Here is a 22,087-nt window from a genome sequence, read left to right on the forward strand (position 1 = left end):
CATTTTTAAAACTAATTTCAAATTAAATCCAAAAACTAGCATATTTTTTTGAAACCACAACAAGTTGTAAACAAAATACAAAACAATTAAAAAGATTTTAATATAACCACTGAAAAAAAACAACGTGCTTATTCTTTCACATTTATTTCGTGTACATGCTTTAGCCTCTTTGTGTGATTTTAAACCATCTTCAGCCAGCCGTCTCCTCACCGTACGCTCCGAAACTTGTATTCCAGATACTTGAACAAGTTTTGTCAGGAAGAAGGATGAGTTTTTTCTATTTTCCTGACAAATATCTCTCATAATTCTGTCTGTCCTGCGAGTGGTTTTTCTGTTTTGACCCACTAGGCAATTTCCTTTTTGGAAAAAAGAGTGATGTCATTTTCCATTTTGTGTTTAATTTTATTGACAAAAGATTGCAAAACTTTACGTATTTATTATGCAATTATATGTTGCTAATGCTCTGAATGCTATAAAATATTTATTTTACCTATTACTCAAAAAATGTTAATAAAATTGTACTATATATTAATTTCCACTATTTATTGTAAATTTATAAAATATATTCAAAATAATAAAACACTTTTCACTTGAAAAAAACTTTTTAAATATTAAGAAAATGTATGTGACAGATCAGCCAGGTTCTTTTTAAAATTGACAAAAATTCACATTGCTGACTTAAAACACCTAACTTCAAATTGGTCATGGTTATAAAGAAATTTTCTTTTCTATTTTATTTAATAGACGTCAGTATTGTATAATGAGTTACTAATTATAATATACCTTAAAATTACTTTAAATAACTTTGAATACAAAATATGTGGAAAAACTGAGGCAATCATAGTATTTTTGGCCAGGGACTTTATATCACTTACTCTATTATTGTCAAAGTTATTTAAAATATCTTTTTTACGCACCATGAGCATAAATGCTTCCAAATGTATTTGATTTTTTTTTTAGTTGATTTAAAATGTATTTTAACTTTGAAAAATATCTCTCACAAGATACTTGTGTTGATGATAAAGCAATAACAAATTAAATATAAGTTTGAGTATGCTAGTGTATCCAGATGAAATTTTTGCAATTTTGATCTTATTGTATTAATCTCTTTATCATCTTCTTCATCACAAAACCATTCAATTTTTTCCATACTTTGATTATTTAAGTTATATTTAAGTAATGAAGGTTGAATGGAATTTCAAAAACCTAGTTAAATTTTTATTTGTCGATTTAAGAAAGTTGGTAATAGTCTCTACAATCTCTTCATCGCTGTGTTCTTTTCTTGATAGTCTGTTTGATTTTTATTTCTTCAAAAGAAACTTCTTCTCGCACTCTACTGCTTGGTCTTCTTGTTCTATATCTGGATTGTCTCCAGTTCCCTCCTAATCAATTAATAATGATATGTTATGTGATTGTGACTAGAGTTGCAAAAAAACGCGTTTTTTTCCTCTTGCGTTTTCTTGGTTTTTTTGACTTTTTAAACAAGTTTTTTATTTTTCTTGGTAAATAATTTGGAAGAGTTTTTGTTTTATTCTGTTTATTTATAGTATATGATCATTATAACCACAAATACAATGTATAAATTTAAAGTTAATGTTTTAATAAAAAACTTAAATGAACTATTTATTAAGTATATTTATTAGGCAATTTGATATTAAGTTAGTTATAAATCTAGGTATTTTGAATGAGAATGTTTATTTGTCATGTTTTACTTCTTTAATATTTTTGTACTGCCTAAATATTACTCTCATATACAGAAACTAAACTTGTCCTAGGACAAAATAACCATTTTTATAGTTCAAATATACTAATATACTATATCATGCTTATTTAATATCAGACTTCAAATCTTTAAAGAAATAGATTATCCTAATATTTTTTATGTAATAAATTGGTCTTACATGTTTGTTACATATGTTGAATTATTGCCAGTAACCCCTTATAAAAAAGGTTCTAACTTTATTTAATTTACATGAAATTCTAATATTTTTGAATAATCACTATGTTTTATTATTATCAATTGGTTATTAATTTAGTGCTAAGTAGTGTAGCAGTGTGTAGTGTAGTATATACACAATTAAAAAAGTATAAATATTTAAGCAAAAAAGTCAATAATTTAGTAATTTTAACATGTATTTAAACTATAAAAGATATTCTAATTGAATGTGCTTTCTGAGTCCAAATCTTCCTGCCCTTGACTACCTTCATCTAATGATTCATAAACAAAGTCACTGTCACTTTCTATATTAACACTTTCTATATTATTTATGGGTTGAGTTATTCCAACTGCAGTCCAAATAAAGGGTTTTGAAAATATGCCACCCTTTGATTGGTAATCAGCCAAGTCAAACATCATAGTTTCTTTGTTTACTTCAGGCATACTTGCAGCAATGTTGTGTATTACATGCATCAATCTGTTAAAAGATTTTTCTTTCAATAATTTTGCAATTACTCTATTATTTTGAATAGTAGTTTCAAATTTGAAAATAGTATTTAAATTAATTCAAATTTTTTTAAAAATTTTACTTTTAATGTCCAAGGCTAAAATGTATTTAGTTTTAAGAATCATATATGAATTTTGTGTAGTAAATACCTTTTGTTCGCCAGTCGAGACTCTGCCTTGAAATTTGGGATCTAGTATATTGGCAGCCAAGAGAATTTCTGTTAAACAAAGTTATTTTCTTATCTTGAAGATCTTTTTGGCTTCTTCCTTTTTTGAGAATGGGCTAAATGTTAAGTCCACAACAGTAGATAACATGGGAGTATTTGATTCAGTTTTCTTTATTGCGTCAGCTATTGGTGACAGCAATTTGAAAAAACCTTCAACCCTGTCCCAAATAACATCTGATAGAAGAATATTTTTTGTTGCTGAATTAAGTCCGCTGTTTTCGGAGATAGCCAATGTTTTTAATGGTTGCTTATTTTTCTGTATGCTATCAGTGCATTTTCTGCATGCTACAGTTGATCCCCACCTTTAAATAAAACATTAAGAAATTACGATAACTTTAATAAATTTAGAGTAAAGTAATTTACTAAATGAAATCTATTTTTATGAATGTATAATAAAATTAGTTACATAGTTCAATTTTTTTTTTCATGTGCAGTATATTTATACTTTTAATTGTATTACCTAGCTTGTACTGGTAGTTTTAAGGAAATGCATGTTACTACACCAGCTGACTTTTTTTGTATATCTCTAAATGCTGCAACAGATAAATGAGAATTTTTTATCTCTTTAACAATATCAGTTGCTTGTGATATCAAAATACTTAAAGTTGCCAATTTAAAAAAATCTGTGAACAGCAAATTTAAACCATGTGAAATGCATCCATAACAATGAAGATGGGGATAACAATCTTTTAGACGAGTCCACGCATTTTTCATATTTGCAGCATTGTCAGTCACAATGCCCAAAACTTTGTTAGGATTTATTTCTTCTAAAACTTTCTTTATTTCATTTGCCATATATTCACCAGAATGGTTCAATGTTCTACAAAACAGTTTAGGATATATTATATATACTGTACTATATAAACATTATAAATCTATTTACTGATATACTATTTCTGCATACTGAAATGGTTTTCAGTGTTATTTATTATAAGTTTAGTATCAAAGTTAATTATAAAATAGTATGCATATTTTAAAAGTCTACGAGTCTGTTAAGTAAATCCATTGTATACAGGCAATGTCTTCCACAAATTGGGTGATGAAGAAGGCAATATCATTACAAAGTTAATGATAGCTTTATTTCTGTAAAGAAGAAACAGCATATAAACAAATATGATTTGTTTATCAACTAAATAATATAGCCTCAATTGCATCAACTAATATTTTAATAAATTGTTACTGTACCTTAAATTGCACCATCCATCACACATAAATCCAAGATAATTTGCAGTTGTTACCATTTCATTAACATTTGCTGAAATCCTTGAAAATTCATTATCTAATAATACATTTGGCACTTCATGTCTTGACGGAAGCTTGTAAGCAAGACGTAACTTGTTCAACAAGATTTTCCAATAGGTATTTTCTACTATAATGGAGTGGCGATCTGCTAGCATATATTGCTCTGCCTAGGTGTGTATCAATCAATTCCTGCAAAAGATAATTTCGTACTGGTACATCAGTCAATCATTAATAAGCTAGTTGCCATATCAGTTAATTCTTCATATAAATCTTAAAATTATAAAAATACAAAACACACTTTTTCAGTTTTTGTCATGCTATCAAACATAGAACTTAGTGTTTTACTTCTACAAATTAATTCAGAAAAGGATGTTCCAAAAGAATCTGATCATGGATTTTTTGTTTTTAGTTCAGCATCTGCAAGAGAGTCTTGCTGTTTTTGACTATGACCTGATTTATTTGCATATAGACTTTTTACTTCATCAGGACATTTTTGACATTTTTCAATATGCTTAGTCATTCAAGTTCTTTTTTTAGACATAATGTCGAAGCAAAAGGAACATTTAACTTTTTCTTTTTTGCTAATTTGGTTCATAGGTATAAATAAATTGACAACTACGGTTTTATTTCTCCCCCCTGTATATCCTACTTTACTCATTTTTATAATTAAAATTTACTATGTTAAGCAAAATATCTAAAGTTTAGATATAATTAAATAGAGAACAATTTATTATTAAAAAGAGCTTTTAAAACTGTATATAACTTTTTATTTGCATCTCGCAACTTATAAGTACAGTAAATTAATAATAATAATGTGTATATATATATATATATATATATATATATATATATATATATATATATATATATATATGTATCAAATAGTAAATAAAATTAAGTAAATGTAGTTAAGTATAATAAATTTGGATAAGAAGTGTTTATTGTGTCAAGATAAGAAGTGTCTTTATTTAGTGTGTCAATATATAACAATAAAGTCAATAATAATATTTGTAAAATTAACAATACGTTTTACGTCTTGTATTTGAATAACTATTTGAACAAAAAACATAAGCATTTAATAAACGTATTTACTGTTATTTTCATTTTAAAATTTTTATTTAAATATTAGCAAATATGTTCATTTAACTTTTACTAAAGGTTGATAATTTTAAAAGTGATTTTAAGACCTTTTAAATTAAATATAATTAAAGAAGAGATGATAATTAATGGTAAACATAACATTTTAAAAACGTTATATTTTTTTGACTAAAAAATAGATATTTTTAAAAATATCTAATATTTTTTTAATCATCAAGTATAATTTAAAAAATTACGTTTAATAAGTTACATTTACTATGGGTTATTTTAAACAGATCTTAATTAAACTTTTATTAAGTTATTGTAATGTTTATTTGTAAGTTATTGTTATTTTTATTATTTTAAAAATGAAAAAGAATATGCTATAGAAACTTTCTGAAAAAGTTTATGTTTTGTTATTTCGTTTTCCTCACGTAAACTAAAATAGCAAGCTAAAGAGCAAAAGTTCATTCATTCAAAAATTAAATTTGCGCGATAGTTAATAAGACTAAATTTTTTTAATTTTGTTCATTTATTATCAAAAGCAGTTTGCTCTTAATTGCCAAAAAACAAAAGTTAACTTTACTCTGAATGGGTATTTTAAAATTGCTCTTTCTTAACGTAATGACATTCATTTTTTTTAAACTAACGTTCAGCTAGTAACCAAAGTTACGCCATGTAATCACGTAAAAAAGCAGTTTCTTTTTAATTCATTTTATTGACCTGAAGAAAAAAATGAGGTAGTTAAAACTCACTGAAAAATATTTATATACTACTGCATTAAAAACTGAGATTTTTTTTAATTTTTAATAAAAAAGCAAAAGAAAAATTAAAAGAGTCCATCACCTTCTTATATCCATGATTTTCTTATATTTGTCATCTTCTTTTTGTCAATTTTACCATGTTTCTTCATTTTATTTATTTTTTGAACCGGTTATTTAAGTTTGAATGAAATTGTTTTAAATAAATAGTTAAAGTTATTAATATTAGTTGTTATATTGATCCTGTAAAAATAAACAAAATGATCTTGCAAATAAATTAATATTGTTTTTTTTAGAAGATTCAAGTTTGGCACAACAGCTTTTATTTTTACAAACAGATTGTCACTATTCACCTTACAGCGCACACTACATTTTGCTTGATAAAAAAATTGTATTGGTTATCGTATCAAAGGTGTGCAATTTTTTATTTCAGCTTTTGATCTTGTATAATATAAATTTCTTATGTATTAAAAATACATGTGAAAAGACAAAAATATACTTTAAAATAATCTCACATGATTACTCACTAGCAGCATTTAATTAGTTTAAAAAAAAAAAATTGCTTCTAAATGAAATAATAAAAATAAAAAAAATAAAATGATTTACTTAAATTCTAAAAATAAAAATAAAAACGACAAAGTGGATCGTTTTTTTTAATTCTAAACAAAACAATTATTATAAAAATATCAACAGAAAAAAAGTTATATTTAAGTTACAAATAATAAGTTAGAATAAAAATGACAAAAAAATAAAAAAAAAAGTTTTATTTAAATTCTAAATAAAATAATTTGTATATAAAAGTGTTATCACAATTTTTCATTAAAGTGTTTAGATTTTGCTGTGTTGGCAAAGCCAGTGAGTGTGTTTTCATGCACACTTTGACAACTGTTATGCTTGATTGCTCCTCAACCAGCAATCAAGAGTGACTTTAAAATTATCAACCGATTGTGCCCTTACGACTTAATTTGGAAGTGAATTCCACAGATTCGCAATTCTATTGAAAAATAAATGTTTTCTTGATAGAAGTCTGGCAAGTTCTTTGTAATATTTAAAACAGTTACCTCTCAAGTTATTATTTATAAATGAAAAACTTTTGTTGATTTCTATATTTTCAATGCCATGAACAAATTTAAATAATTTTATCAGGTCAAGTGATTTTGATTCCAGCAGTTGAACACTATTAATAAAAAAGGGACTCTTTTTGTTACTTGAACCATAATGCATGAAAACACATTTACATTAAAACTTAAAAATCAATCTTGGTTCATTTAAAGGCTCTTTTTGTTACTTGAACCATAATGCATGAAAACACATTTACGTTAAATCTTAAAAATCAATCTTGGTCCATTTAAAGGCTCTATTTAAGTCATTTTAAATTTCTCTCTCACACACACCAGAATCCACACTTGCTAAAATCTTAGTATCATCTGCATATAACTTTGTGATGTTTCTCATTATCATAGGTAAGTCGTTAATACAAATAACAAAAAGGATAGGACCAAAAACTGAACCTTGCGGCACACCACTTAAAATGTAGACCAAGTTAGATATAATTTCACCATTAACTGTTCTTTGTCGTCTATTTGTTAGGAATGATTCAATCTATTTCAAAACAAGACCAGTGGTTCCATATGCTTTTAACTTTAATATCAGTCTTTTATGCACAACAGTATCAAAGGCTTTTGCAAAATCTGGCAAAGCAACATCAACATCGGCAGTTGACTAGTAACTAAAGATTCCTTAAAAATTAATGTAAGTGGTAGAGCAATTTTTAAGCAGTGCCGGATGAAGATTATCTGGACCACATGCTTTGTTTTAATCAAGTTTCTGAAGTCAATTTAAAATTTTTGTATGTTATTTCTTCAGGAAATTATTATATGTTATTTCTTCAGGAGAAAGATCAGTAAATCTGCTAGTGCAATTTTGTACTCCTGATTCAAATAATGGTATTTCACCTTGGTCTCCAATAACAAAAACATCCTAAAGCATTTATTTAAAATATTTCCAATTGATCTTGAGATAATTCTCTATCAGGTTTTATCAAAGTCTGTATTGACTCTTTTACATTTAACTGATTGTTAATGTATTTATAGAGCAATTTGGGATTTTTCTTAGATTTCAATACTAAATCTCTTTTGTAAGCAAGACAGGCATTTTTCACTTCTGATTTTACAAGACAACGTAATTTTTTGTAATCATTACCCAAATTCATATCTTTCCATTTACCAGCACAGTTTGTATAATGTAGATTCTTTTTTTTTCTGATAAGATCTTTTTATTCTTTATTTATCCACAGAGTTGCTTTATTTTTAAGAAGTGAAACATTAACAATTGGAATGAATAAATTGCCACGCTGGTATAATAAATCAACTCATCATACATCTCCTGGACCTGTTTATTCTCAAATAAATTGACCCAGTCAACATTTGAAATGAATTATGATATTTTATCAAGTTTTGCTTTTTTAGAAAAGAATTTACATATCTGCATATCTGACTTTTGGAAGCACTTAGTTTATTTTTTAAATGCCCCTTGTCAATATTTCATAGCACGAATTTTGTTTCTACTGCACACACGTTGCCAGATTCAGTAGTAAAAACTGCATCTAGCGTATTTGATGCAACTTCATTTGACATTTGAAATGTAGGAACATGTTGATATAGAAATGTTTCGTTTAAGCAATTTAGGAATTTTTGCTCAATCTTATTATTGTTTTTGCTTGAAGATGCAGTATCATTAGACCAACAGGTTAACAAAAAATTTAAATCTCTCATTATCAAAACATCTTTAAATCCTCTCTAATCAACAAATTTTATTTTTTCTTAAAAAAACTAAATCAAAATCATCCATATCAATAAAATCACTTGGCCTATACAGATAACCAATTATGTATTTTTCTTTACCGAAATATATGACAATCCATACTTGTTCAATTTTGCTTGAATCAAAGCAACCTTCACTAATTTCATATGAATCAATCGAATTATCAACATAAAGACATACACCGCCTCCTCTTCTACCATTGCATCAGTCTTTTCTGTAAAGATTATATCCATTTGTGTTAACAACTGAAAAACTTTTAAACCAAGTTTCACTAACACCAATAAGATTCAGACAATTAGTATAAATAACTGTTGCAAATTCATCAAATTTATTTTCTAGATGTTGCATTAAGGTACATGCAATTCAAAGTTTCTTTAGGACCCAAAGGTTTAATATGATTCAAAAACATTGAACTGTTTTGGAATTGTACTTAATTAGAAAGACTTTTTAAGTCTTTGCACTTGATTCCCATGGATGCCATATTGAAAGGGGGAATCTGGTGCCAATTCAGAATTTAATTTGTTCCTCTCCCTCTTTAATTTAAAGTCCATTTGTCTCCCGGCATTCTTTAAATCAAGGCTAATATGTACAGAATTATAAGTGTTGCTATTTTCTAATTTTTTTGCTGCTAACAAAACTGGATTTCTGATACTTAAATCAGAAAGTTCAATAAGAATTTTAATTGTCTCATATAAACAGGCTTAACATCGTCTTTTTCTATTATTGACAAAATATTGTTCATTTTCTACTGATCTTCACTTTCATCATCAACTTTCTGTTCTTTCAATAAAAGATTTGCTGATTCTGGAACACCGTAAGCAATGATATTTTTCTTTCTTCTCTCTCTTTCATTCATTTTGTTGGTTGTTGCATTTGCGACAATTAACTGATGAGAAGACTTTTTTTTTTTTTTTTTGACTACCTTTTGTTACTATTTCAACCCAGTCATTGTTGATATTTGAAGTTTTCAAGGACATGGCATTACCTAAATTACTTTTCATCTGGTTTATTTCCATCAAATTTTCTGTTTCATTATTTTCTAACTTCGAAACTCTTTCAGAAAGTGAAAACCAAAAAATGAAATTTTTCCACACCATTCATACAATATTTTAGCTCCTGCTGAATGATTGATTACCTTGTCCTAAATTGGGCCAATTTTCTTGACGTAGAAAGTCCATCTCCATGATTGAGTTTCTTTGGTTTTAGTTAAGGAGGGTTTTCACCTTGAATAACAGTGGTTACCTCCTTTTTATAATTTTTATTCTTTTATGCTATTATTCTAATTACACAGGGACTTATTACACTATATTACTGAACATTTTTAACAAAATTTTTTAGTAGCCTATTTAAAAAAAAAATTTTAAGTTTTTTAATAGATTTTTTCAAACAGAGCAATCATTATGTTCATCATCTCTCGTAATTCGTCTTAATGTTGAAAATTGGGCAATATAAAGAAAACAATTTTAGGCAAGCATCAAGTATTGTAAAAAACATTTAAAAAAGAAACTATGGTATTTTTTTATTTAATTTCTTCCGTCACTACAAAATTTATTAATCGAATAATATATTTTACAAATATGTAGAAATTTATTTCCTGATTTTCCTATTCATACATAATCTATCTTTACATAAACAAAAAAAATCAATGACGTCATGTACTTAAACTCTGAGGAATAAAACGCGTTTGAATAAATTATTAAGTCTGTAGATTGCAGCGTATATTATGCTGACCTTTTGGGCTACAACAAAACCGAGAAGGTGAGCTTTAACTGAAATAAAAAAGTTAGTTATTCTTGGTTTTTATTCTTTTATTTTAATCGAAAAAATTTAGCCCAAACATTTTTTTTATCATTCTCTTTAATATGAACACAATGTCTCAGAGGTTTGGGATCCCTTTAATGAATAAAATTCTAAATGAAAGCATCTTGAATAAATTAAACTTTGTTAAAACAAGTATTAAATCAAAACCAACAAGTGTTAAATCAAAAATTTTCCAAAATAAAGTCTAGTTGGGATGATGAATCACAAGATATGTTATGTTTTTAATCCTATTATGTTTAAAATCCTATTTTATTAACCTAATAAAATAATTGACTATTGACAAAAAATTTTAATGATTGATAATGTAATTGATTATGACGAACAACTTACTGAAATGTATGTCACTATGACTAATGACTAACTGAAATTGACTATAGCTAAAAAAGTAATTGTGGTATTACCGGTATTAGTAAAATGTACTGGTATTAGTATTTCCATTTTTTTTCAACATATTTTTTTCCTTTTATAAATAGTTATAACTATAAAGAGCATATCTGTTTTATTAAAAGTTTTTTTTAATCAATTTTTTGTTTTGTGATATATATTTATTTCTACTGTTTTTAGAGTTTATTTTTTGAGTTAGCTCCCTTGGTGCAATCTTTATTAGAAAAGTTATATGTTATTTTGGAAAACAAGGATATTGATGTATCATCAAGGTGTCTTTCTTTTGAAGAATCCAAAAAATATGTTGTCAAGATTTCTAACTTTTTGAGTAAATATGTTCAGGTATTTTTTATTTTATTTGATGAATTTAAATACAAAATGTTGTTAATACAATGTATCAAAGAGAAATGTAGTTATAATGTTTTGGGTATGATCATGATCTGAGTCAAGATTTAAATTTATAGCTATCATTTTGCAGTTATTTTATGTTGGTATACCAAGACATCGAATAATCAACTTTTTTATGCCTAATAAAAATTGAGTTTTTTGGTTTTTGAAAGGCAGGTAGAGATAAAAATACTTGTTTTAAATATGTTGAAAATTACTTGGCAAAAAAAAGCCTAGAATCTCTTTCTATTATAAGTAAAAAAAGTTCTTTTAACTTTGCTTACACATATATTACTCAGTTCAGCTTCTATATATATATATATATATATATATATATATATATATATATATATATATATATATATATATATATCAAGCTTTTCCTGGAAGTGCAAGCGGTCGCACGCCTTGTTTGTCTACGCTTAAAGTAAGTTTTTAGACAACTTGACCACTTTTTTATATTGTAATATTATATTTATATATTTTATATTTTAAGAATTTGCAGCAAAATAAAGCTATAAGAAACTAGAGAGAATAAAACAGCAATACGAAGAAGAAAAAAAATACTAAAAACTATACGAAATAAAAAGTCTAAATAAAATAATCTAAAAAAATGAAATATTAAAAGAAGAAAATTGTTGTGAAAAAATTGCTGTGGTCAGTTTGTTTAAAAAAATTACTTAAAACAGGGATGAACAAGGCATTAAACCGCACGCACTTTCCAGGAAAACTTGATAGGAATATACATATTATATTATATATTAAATATTATATATTAGGCCTTGTCTTAAATTGTTATGCAGTTCGCAATTTAGGCATATGTTAATTAATAATGTTATGCAATGTTATGTTAATAATAATGTTATGCAATTATGTTCAATATAAGCGCTACTTACAAATGAAACAAATTCAGATAAAATTAAAAACAAAGAAAATTCTATCTATATTTCGATTTTATTTAAAAATATTACTAAGTAATGTTTAATGATAAAATATTACTTTAAAAAAAAATTAGCTTTTTTTACTACAGTTCTTTTTTAATTTTTTTACTAAAAATTAAATTCCTTGTTTGAAGTGTACTTTAAACTTTTTTTAAACATACATTACATTTTTTCATAAGGCTAGTGAAAACACAGCTATATATATTTTTAATTGGTACTTAGAAACCTAAAATATTTGCTGGTGAAGTAATTAAATACAGTTTTTAATTTTGCAATAAGTTGTATTTTTTATTTGTTACTCACTAACTTTTAAAAAAATAAAAAAACATAGTTGCAAAGCCCCTATTACAAATTTAGGAAACAAAAAAATAAAAAAATGAACATATTTTAATTTATTTATAAGAATATCAAGAAAAGAAAGAAATTAATTTTTTGTTCTGTACCTCAGAAGTCAAAGGTCGGTTGTCGCATTTTAGAAATTGTTCAGGAGAGAGGAAATAGTAAAATAATTAGTCTTTATTGGCTTATTCTTGATGGTTAAATTTATGTAATTTTTTTCGTGTTTTATTTAATTTGTTTTAAGGCACATGAAATATAATTTTGTCAAAAAAAAGTTATACAGTTTCTGCACAACAGACGTTTTTCCTTTGAACATTATGGGGATTCCAGACCTTTTATATTGACCTAACTTTGTTTCACATTGTCGTAGGACAACAGTCTTTATACCTCTGTGTAGATAATAAAAAAACTAAAAAGGTCTCATACATAACTCATTTTAACAAAAAACTGGACAACCGACCTTTGTCTTTTTAATTTATTATATTGCAGTAATTTAAATGAAGCAAAAAAAAAAAAATATTTTTTTTGTTTAAAACAAAGCCTGACAAATATATATATATATATATATATATATATATATATATATATATATATATATATATATATATATATATATATATATATATATATATATATGTATATATATATATATATATTATATATATATATATATATATATATATATATATATATATATATATATATATATATATATATATATATATATATATATATATATATATATATATATAGTTTGTTGCATTTGGGAGGAACAGAAGGAAAAAAGTGATTCTTACGCCAACACATACGTCACTTTTAATTACTTTTGACTTTCGTCCAACATTTGCGTGTTGTCAGAAAGTTAAAACCATTAATTTAATTACAAATTAACCGTTTTTTAAAAAACCCACAAAAACGCAAATTTAATTGACCAGAATGTTTTTAAAAACATTCTGAATGTTTTTAACAATGTAAACAATGTTTTTATTTTTATTTTTTTTAATAAAATGTTTTTATTTTTAATTTTTTTAATAAAATGTTTTTATTTTTATTTTTTTTACTGTAAATCATGTAAATCAGGGGAGTGTTGCTGCATCGACTATCTTATAGCCTGACTCGCTAGGGAGTGCTGCTACATCGACTGACAAATAGCCTGACTCGCAACAGAGTGCTGCTATATCGACTGACAAATAGCCTGACTTGCAAAGGAGTGCTGCTACATCTACTATCTTTTAGCCTGACCCGCAAGGGAGTGCTGCTACATTGGCTGAGGGTTTGGTTGGGCAGGCAGTCTATCAATTAATAAAAAAAAAATTCCGGTCTTGCATTTTAATTTTTACTTTTTGTCAACAAAATATGGAAAAAACTTTCTGTCAACATATAAGAGTTCTATATATATATATATATATATATAAAATTTGCGTTTTTGCGGGGTTTTTTTTGCGGTTGTAATTAAATTAATGGTTTTTACTTTTTGACAACACGCAAATGTTGCACGAAAGTCAAAAGTAATTAAAAGTGACATATTTGTTGGCATAAGAATCATTTTTTTCCTTCCATACTCCCAAATGCAACAAACTATATATATATATATATATATATATATATATATATATATATATATATATATATATATATATATATATATATATATATATATATATATATATATATATATATATATATATATATATATATTATATATATATATATATATGTATGTATATATATATTCCTATAGTTTAACATCTAAACTTACCCATTGTGGTGAAAAAAGACTCTTTATGTTAAAGAAGATAAAATTAAGTACAATTTATGTAAAAACCATTAAATTTAATTGAGGAAACTAATTGAATTTTTTAAAAAAAACTGCAAAAGTAAAAATAATAGACAAGAATGATTTATAAACATACATAATGTTTTTAAAAAAATATTTATTCCTTTTTTTTTTTTTAATTTATTTGCATTTAAATAAAAATACAAAAAGGTGATGCAGGTAGTTTCAGAATATCTCTTATGTAACACCAAGTTTAAAACAGTAAACAGTGTTTCTGAATATTGTATGTTTTTAAATTCGATTTAAGTAGAGGCAATGAAGAAGAATGCACCATATAATTAGGTAAAGAATTCCACATCTTAATAACTCTTTCACAGAAAAAAAATCTCCTCATATCATTGATGTATCTGTTATGTGATGTTAATTTTTGGGTATGATATCTAGTTGGGTAATGAGTAGGAGCGAGAGTAAAAAACTCAGAAAAAGGCAAATCAACCAAGTTGTGCATAATTTTAAAAGTCGTATCGTAGGTGAAAGCATTTTTTGGTAGATATTTTGAGTTGACAATTGTTTGACCATTGTGAAATTCTCTTTAAAGTTTTGACAAGGTTGATAATATTTTCGTCTTTTCTCGCTTGGTACAACTTGCTATCGTCTGCAAAATGCTTGATTCCACAATCCCCCTCAATACACAAGGTTATATTGTTTATAAAAATTAAAAATAAAATGGGTCCCAAAACAGTTCCTTGAAGTATTCCACTTTTTACATGAATGTTGTTTGAGTATGAATCATTGATACAAACACGTTGAGAAAGATTTGTCAAGAAGTTTGTAACCCAATTTAGCAACTTATACTTGATACCGTAACAATGCAGTTTAAATAGTAACTTAGGGTGAGGTGCAGTATCGAAGGCTTTTTCAAAGTCTATATAGATGATATCAACTATCTTTTTATTATTAACAGCAGTGGTCCACTCATTTAATGTTGTCAACATCTGTGTACATGTGGATCTACGCTTTAAGAAACCGCATTGATGCGCAGAAATTAAATTATTCAGGAGTAAATAACTTGTAACGCTTTCAGCAATTATTGGTTCCATAATTTTACAAACAATACATGTCATGGAAATAGGTCCATAATTTGTGGGTAACGACGGGTTTCCTTTTTTAAATATCGGACATATTATTGCAGTTTTCCAGATCCTAGGTATAACAATTTTGGACATTGACATTTCAAACAGAATAGAAAAGGAATAGCAATAACATTTGCAATTGACTGCAAAAATATGGCAGGATATCCATCAGGGAATTTGGAAGATTTGGATGGAAGCTTTTGTAGATAAGAAACAACAGAATTGTAAGGATACATAATATTATTTAAAGAATTTTTGTGTTTTGGTAAATCTAAGACTGGTGCAATACCATTGTCAGTAACAAACACATAGCCAAAAAAATTGTTCAAAAGTTGCGATTTTTCACAATCATCTGTAATAAGAGAACCATCAGTTTGAAGTAATGGCGCAACAGAGTTACAGCATTTGGATTTTTTGTTTACGAAAGAGTAAAACTTAGTGATATTGGATTTGACAACTAAATCTTTCTCTTTGGAAATGCAATTTTTTTAAACTTCTGCATTATACAAATGAGAGTAGTTCTTGAATTTAACATGGATTACGAAAAGATGGATTACCTGTTCTTTTGTAATCTCTATAGAGAATACGTTTTTTGGAGGCTAATTTTCGGATGGCTAGAGGTTGGATATTGTTTTTTCTATTAAAAGTTAACGGTACATGCAATGAAATAGATGAACTTAAAAAATTACAGATAGTTTGCCAGAAAGTTTCAACATCCTGATTTTGTTTGGCTAGTAAATACCAGTTTACATTTTGTAAGTCAGTATTTATAGAGTTGTAATCAGCTTTGAAAAAATTATAATTGGTTGTTTTTTTATATGGTATATATTTCTCCAAAATACAATTGAAAATAATCATGCAGTGGTCGCAGGTACTTGTGAATGGGGCAATAGTTTCTATATTAAAAATGTTTTTAGAGTTGTTGGTTAGTATCAGATTTAGAAGGTTGTTAAGTCTCGTATTGTTGGATAAAAGTTGTGTTAAAGCATTTGCGGAACATATTTCTACAAAAAGGTCATGAGATGAGTCACCGAAACTAGTTGGGATTGACCAGTTTATAAGTGGCAAATTAAAGTCACCGGCTATGATGCATGTAGAATCGCAAGCAGCGGTAATTTTATAAATTATTTTGTACAAAGCTTTAGTGTTTGAAATACTGATGGCTGCACATGGAGGGTGATAAATACATGCAATTCGTATTTTTTACTCAATGGATGAGACAAACACGTCAACACATGTAATTTCAGTATTTAGTAGTTCCATTGGAATATTAAGATGCGTTTGAAGTGAGTGGATATTATTGCACACTAATATAAGTGAACCCCACCTTAACTGTTTTGATCATATCAAAATACTGTGAAATTATTGCCATTCAACAATAATGAATCAGGTGTATTTTTATTTAACCAAGTTTTGGTAATAAGTATGATATCAAAATTGCTGTTTTCAAGGAGATTGTGTAGGTATTGTAATTTATTGTTAATTGATCTAGCAATGAAGTAAGCACACCTAGTGGTTTTGAAAGGATGTTGTTTAACTTTTGTTTTGTTGTTATTGTTAGCATGGTTTATATGGAGTTTAGGATTAATGTGGCAGTTGCATTTACTGGTGTTATTATTACTTTTTTAAATTCTGTTTGGTAAGCTTTGAGACATCGATTTTAATGATGGTGTTGCTTCTAATGTAATATCTGAGTGTATTATTTTTATTTTGTTTCTTGTTTACATGCATCAACTGAAAAATTGGTAGAACATGCAAGAAGTGTTGCTACATCAACTGACTAATAGGTAGAACATTCAAGGAGTGTTGCTACATCGATAAGGGTTTGGTTTGGGCAGGCAGTCTATCAATTTAAGTAACAGTAAAAGGATAAGAATTTGCTGAATGATAAGTCAAGCAAGAATGAGTGTTAGATTTAATCAGAGATTTGTAGAGGTAAAGAATGGTATCTGGAGTAAGAAAATGGCAAACACAATAAAGAGAAATAACCTTGCTAAGATGCTAACTTACAATCAATTGTATATACGGTTTCCATGATAGGTCATATGAATAGAACCACTTTAGATGTAAGTTTGTCAAGAAGATCATTGATGTAGATAAGAAACAAAACAGGACTAACGATAGAACCTTAAGGTACCCCAAAAGTTACTGGAAATTGAGAATGGATGACTTTTATAAATCAGTGAGAAATAAATGATTTGATAATCTCAAAAATTTTACTAAATACACCATATGAAACAAGCTTATGGAGAAGCGTGCCAAACTTTATCAAAAGCTTTAGTTATGTCAAGAACAATAGATCTTGCCTCCATGTCTATATCTAATGAACGAAAAAATATTTTAGTCTCATCAGTTAGCAAGTCAGCCATAGAATGAGAAGATCAAAAACTCTATCAATTGTCTGACAGAAAGTTATAACTCAATATGGGAAATTGAATAAAGACTCAAACACTTTGCTAATAACAGATAGAAGACCAATTGGACTATAGTTGTAAGGGTCAGAATGTTCTCCAAAGTCTTTAAAAATTGGAACCATAAATGCCATTTTCCAGCAGGCAGGAAAACAAGATTCAGTCAAACACTTATTAAATAGTTTAGAGAGAATTGAAGAGTTTTCTGGAGAACACTTTTGTAAGACTATGCTAGAAACATCATTTTTAATTAAAAATATTTTTATTCAGACCTATTTTTAGTTTGAAAATAATCATTTAATATTGGCCGCTAAAACTTTGATTTGTGTCCTATTTTAAAATGCTTTTAGTTCGTATAAAAGTAAAAAAATAATTTTGATGTATATTATTCTAACCAAATCAGAGTTTTAAGGTTGAAAGAGTTGTAATATGCTCTGTAATTTTAACAATTACAGAGCATATTACAATTTGAAATGGGCTGTGCAAGCCATTAATCAAAACATTTATATTTTAAATAAAAACTTTGTTTTACTTCTAAATTAACTGGTATAAACAAAGTATTTTGCTTTAAGGATAGTCAATAAAGTTTGTGCTCTCATAAGGAGAGGGATTCTGCAAATAGTATGCCTAAATATATGTGGAGTGGGAGGTAGGCCTTATATAAAAGTATGTATGCACAAGTAAAAATTCATGTTTTTTTTTCAAAACTATAACATTTATTTCTTTAAAGGGTATAAAAAAGTTATTTAAGAAACATACATACTATTTAGGGTAGGGGTTCTCATTAGCAACAGGGAAAAATTGTTCCGAATTTCTAAAATCTTGAGAACTTTTAGGTGTTTGAGCACTCAATATGTGTCCATTTTGATTGTAAAAAATATTTCTGATAGTTGTAAATTGTAAAATGTAAAGTACTAATAGTGTCATGTTGCGCATGGATGGTGTCCCTATTCGTACTTTTAGTGTGCATTGTTGGGGCCACATTTTAAGCCCTTTGTTACAGCTTAGGGCTTATTAATAGTAATGAGACAATTGCTTGGACCATTAGATAGTGTGCTGAGTACTATCTGTGCTTTGAATCAATTTCTTTGAAAAATCCAAAAATGTCTAAAGTACCAAAAACTGTAAAGCACAAAAAACCATCAAGTCATGAATATTAGAGAATGATTGATTTAAAGAACGTTGTCATCAAGCTCTTTAAACCAATCATTCTCTAATATTCATCGTCTACGAAGATCACCAGGCCTACTTGCTCTTTGTGAGACTAATTTGATGGTTATCTTTCTTTAATTTGTAAAGACTCCAATAGTCACATGCTTCACCTGGGCATTTAAACTCATAAGAATTCACCCATTTGTTGAGAAACTAAGTTAGAATCCACAGACTATTTTTTTATGTGCTTTCGTTTAGCACCACTTCACTCTATCACATTTCTCTTTGTTCAATATTGCTCTCCTTCATCTCAAGACTGCACTCTTTGTTATTTCTGATCAAATTGACCAAGCCCTTTCTTTTTATCCTTCAGCTAATATTGTTGTTGTTGGTGACTTTATTTCTCATCACACTAAATGGGTTGTTCTAGTGTCAGTGACTCTGCTGCCATTAAAGTCCACAACTTTTGCTTTTCTCAATCTCTAAGACAAGTAGTCAAATTTCCAGACAATCCAAATCGTTTGCCCTCTCTACTTGACTTATGTTTTGTTTTTGATCCTAGTCAGTGCTCACTTTCTCCACATTCACACTTCACCCTCTGATCGCAGTTTGATCTCTCTAAAACTATTATCTCATTCTACTTCGTCATCAGAATCCCCCTATTGTTGTACCTCTTACCTTAAAGCTGAGTGGGACCCTTTCCGTGATTTTCTTTATAATGACCCTTGGTAAGAAATCTTTCCTCCTCCGCTGAAAAATGGGCTTCTAATGTAACTTCTTGGATTCAGGCTAGCATGGAATCCTTTTATTCCCTCTCAATGATTTCAAGTCAAGCCTCACTCTTCTCCATGGTTTTCCTCTCATTGAATTGCTGCAAATAATAACGCCTCTCTTACATAATTCAGATTTTCATCAATCTCATCTCTTGATTCCAATAATCACATCCTACCTGATATAATGGACAAACAGGTTCTTATACAGCTTGTTGTCCGGACAAAATATCACTTGCAAAAGTGTTCTCCAGAGCTGTCATTTATACTTTTATAACAATTTAAAAAGTGTTTATCAGAGTCTTGTTTTCCAGCTTACTAGAAAGCAGCATCTATTATCCCTACTTTCAAAAATCGTGGAAAGTGATTTCACTTATCTAACTACCATCCCATTAGTCTTCTTCCTATCATAAGCAAGTTTTTTAATAAACTAATGCTTAATTTTTCATTTTAAATATGATAATTTACTTGCTGATCATTGATATGGATTTCAATCTTCTTGTTCTACTGCTGATGCGTTAATGGTAATAACTGATAGACTTTATTATGCATTAGATAGACATCTATCTAATGCACAATAAGAGAGACTAAGGTTTGACATTTCTAAAGCCTTTGATAAGGTTTGGCATGCTGGTCTTCTCCATAAGCTCTCTTCTAAGGGTGAATCAAATAATATTTTTAAGATTATTGAATTCTTCCTTAACAATCATAGTATAAAAGTTGTCCTCAATGGACAGCGCTCTTCTTCATTTCCTGTAACTTTAGGGATTCCTCAAGGTTCTATCCTTGGCCTTATAATTTTTTAAATTTACATTAACAATCTCCAGAAATTCTCCCATCTAAGGTGGCATTGTTTGCTGATGATATACCATTTATTCTTGTCTTGATAAGAAGCCAACTTTTTCCAGCAAATTGTTATCACAATAATCTAGATCTTTCTATATTTTCTTAATGTTTATGTACCTGATGAGTCATTTACCCTTTGCATTTTAGGATTAACTTTTACTTCTGATCTTTTTTTGAAACCATATGTCAAATCCATTGTAAAATTAGCATCTGCTAAGGTTGCATCTCTTTATTGTGCTCGCCACTTTCTTACTCCGGATTTTATTCTTTATTTCTATAAATCTCTAATCTGTCTTTGTATGGAATACTGTTACCATGTCTGGGGTGGATCTTCCAATGATGCCCTTTCTTTTTTAGACAAGGTGTAAAAATGCATTGTAAACATAGTTGGACCTGCTCTTGCCTCCAACCATTGTCACATTGCCCAAATGTTGCTTCTCTTTCTCTTTCATATAAATACTATAATGGGTGCTGTTCTGAATAGCTACTGTCTCTTGTGCCATCTACAAAAATTCATTCTTGTGTTACTCGTCATTCAATTAAGTATCATCCTTTTACTGTGACTGTTAGTAAGTGCTCCACAAACTCTCTTTTGTCTAGTTTTTTTCTGCAGACATCAGTTCTTTGGAATTCGCTACCATCATCTTGTTTTTCTGAATCATATAATTTGCAATCTCTCAAGTTGTCTGTTAATTGTTTTCTTTTACTGTTAAGTTTATTAACTTCATCTTTTCTCTTCTAAATCTAATAGTGGTTTTTTGTAGCCTTGTTGGATGTGAATATATTTGAAAAAAAACTATTCTATTATTTAAAAAACAATAAATGTTTACAATATTAAATTTAGGTGCAAAAGAGTTGAAGAAATTTTAAGGTTATTCTTGAAAAAAGTAGCAAAGACTTGCTAGAAAAGAAAGACAATAAGGAAAATAGTGTGAAAAAGTGTAAATTGACATTTGATTTTAGTGTTTCAATCATAGCAATTACTTGTGTTTTTATTATGATAACGCTGCCTTTTATTTGTTTTTGCAATCATGAAGTTTAATAAGTGGACATTGATGGTGTTTCACGAGTCGTCAATAATCAAGGATAAGAAAATTAAATTATACCTTTATTTAATGCTGGAGTTGTAGAACATCAAATTTAGAAAATATACTTCTAAATCTAAATTCCAGTTTATCTTAGAATCAAATAAATGCATAGAATTCACAAATTCATAGCAATTTTCTGCAAAAGAAGCATTGTTATGAGGAAAATATTTTTAGAATTTTTTAATCTAATAATAATTGCTAATCTAATAAAAACAGCAGTTCCCCAAACAAGTTTAAAATAAAATTTCCCCAATCAACCATTTTAAAATTTAAATTAATTTTTTTGTTTTGCTGATATTTGTTTTTAACTTTTTAGTTCTATCTTTAAAATAAACAAGCTTGTTGTTTAATAATTTTAATAATATGATTTTTTTTTTTAATTTTTTGCATAAATTATTTGCATGTAAAGTTGAAATCAATGCTAAAACTTGCTTAAATATATATAATATAAAATTATATAAAATA

At 27.5% G+C, this 22,087-nt stretch overlaps 1 protein-coding gene across 1 annotated transcript in view; it reads left to right on the forward strand.

Moving 5' to 3' along the window:
- LOC101234482 (BLOC-3 complex member HPS1) overlaps positions 1-22,087 on the forward strand; it is a 68,164-nt gene that overhangs the window by 24,252 nt on the left and 21,825 nt on the right. Inside the window, exons 3-4 of the mRNA XM_065792972.1 lie at positions 6,047-6,162; positions 10,959-11,120. Coding sequence (XP_065649044.1) covers positions 6,047-6,162; positions 10,959-11,120 — 278 coding nt within the window. The remainder of the gene's footprint in view (positions 1-6,046; positions 6,163-10,958; positions 11,121-22,087) is intronic.

The sequence above is a fragment of the Hydra vulgaris genome, chromosome 03, assembly GCF_038396675.1.
Source record: "Hydra vulgaris chromosome 03, alternate assembly HydraT2T_AEP".
NCBI lineage: Eukaryota > Metazoa > Cnidaria > Hydrozoa > Anthoathecata > Hydridae > Hydra > Hydra vulgaris.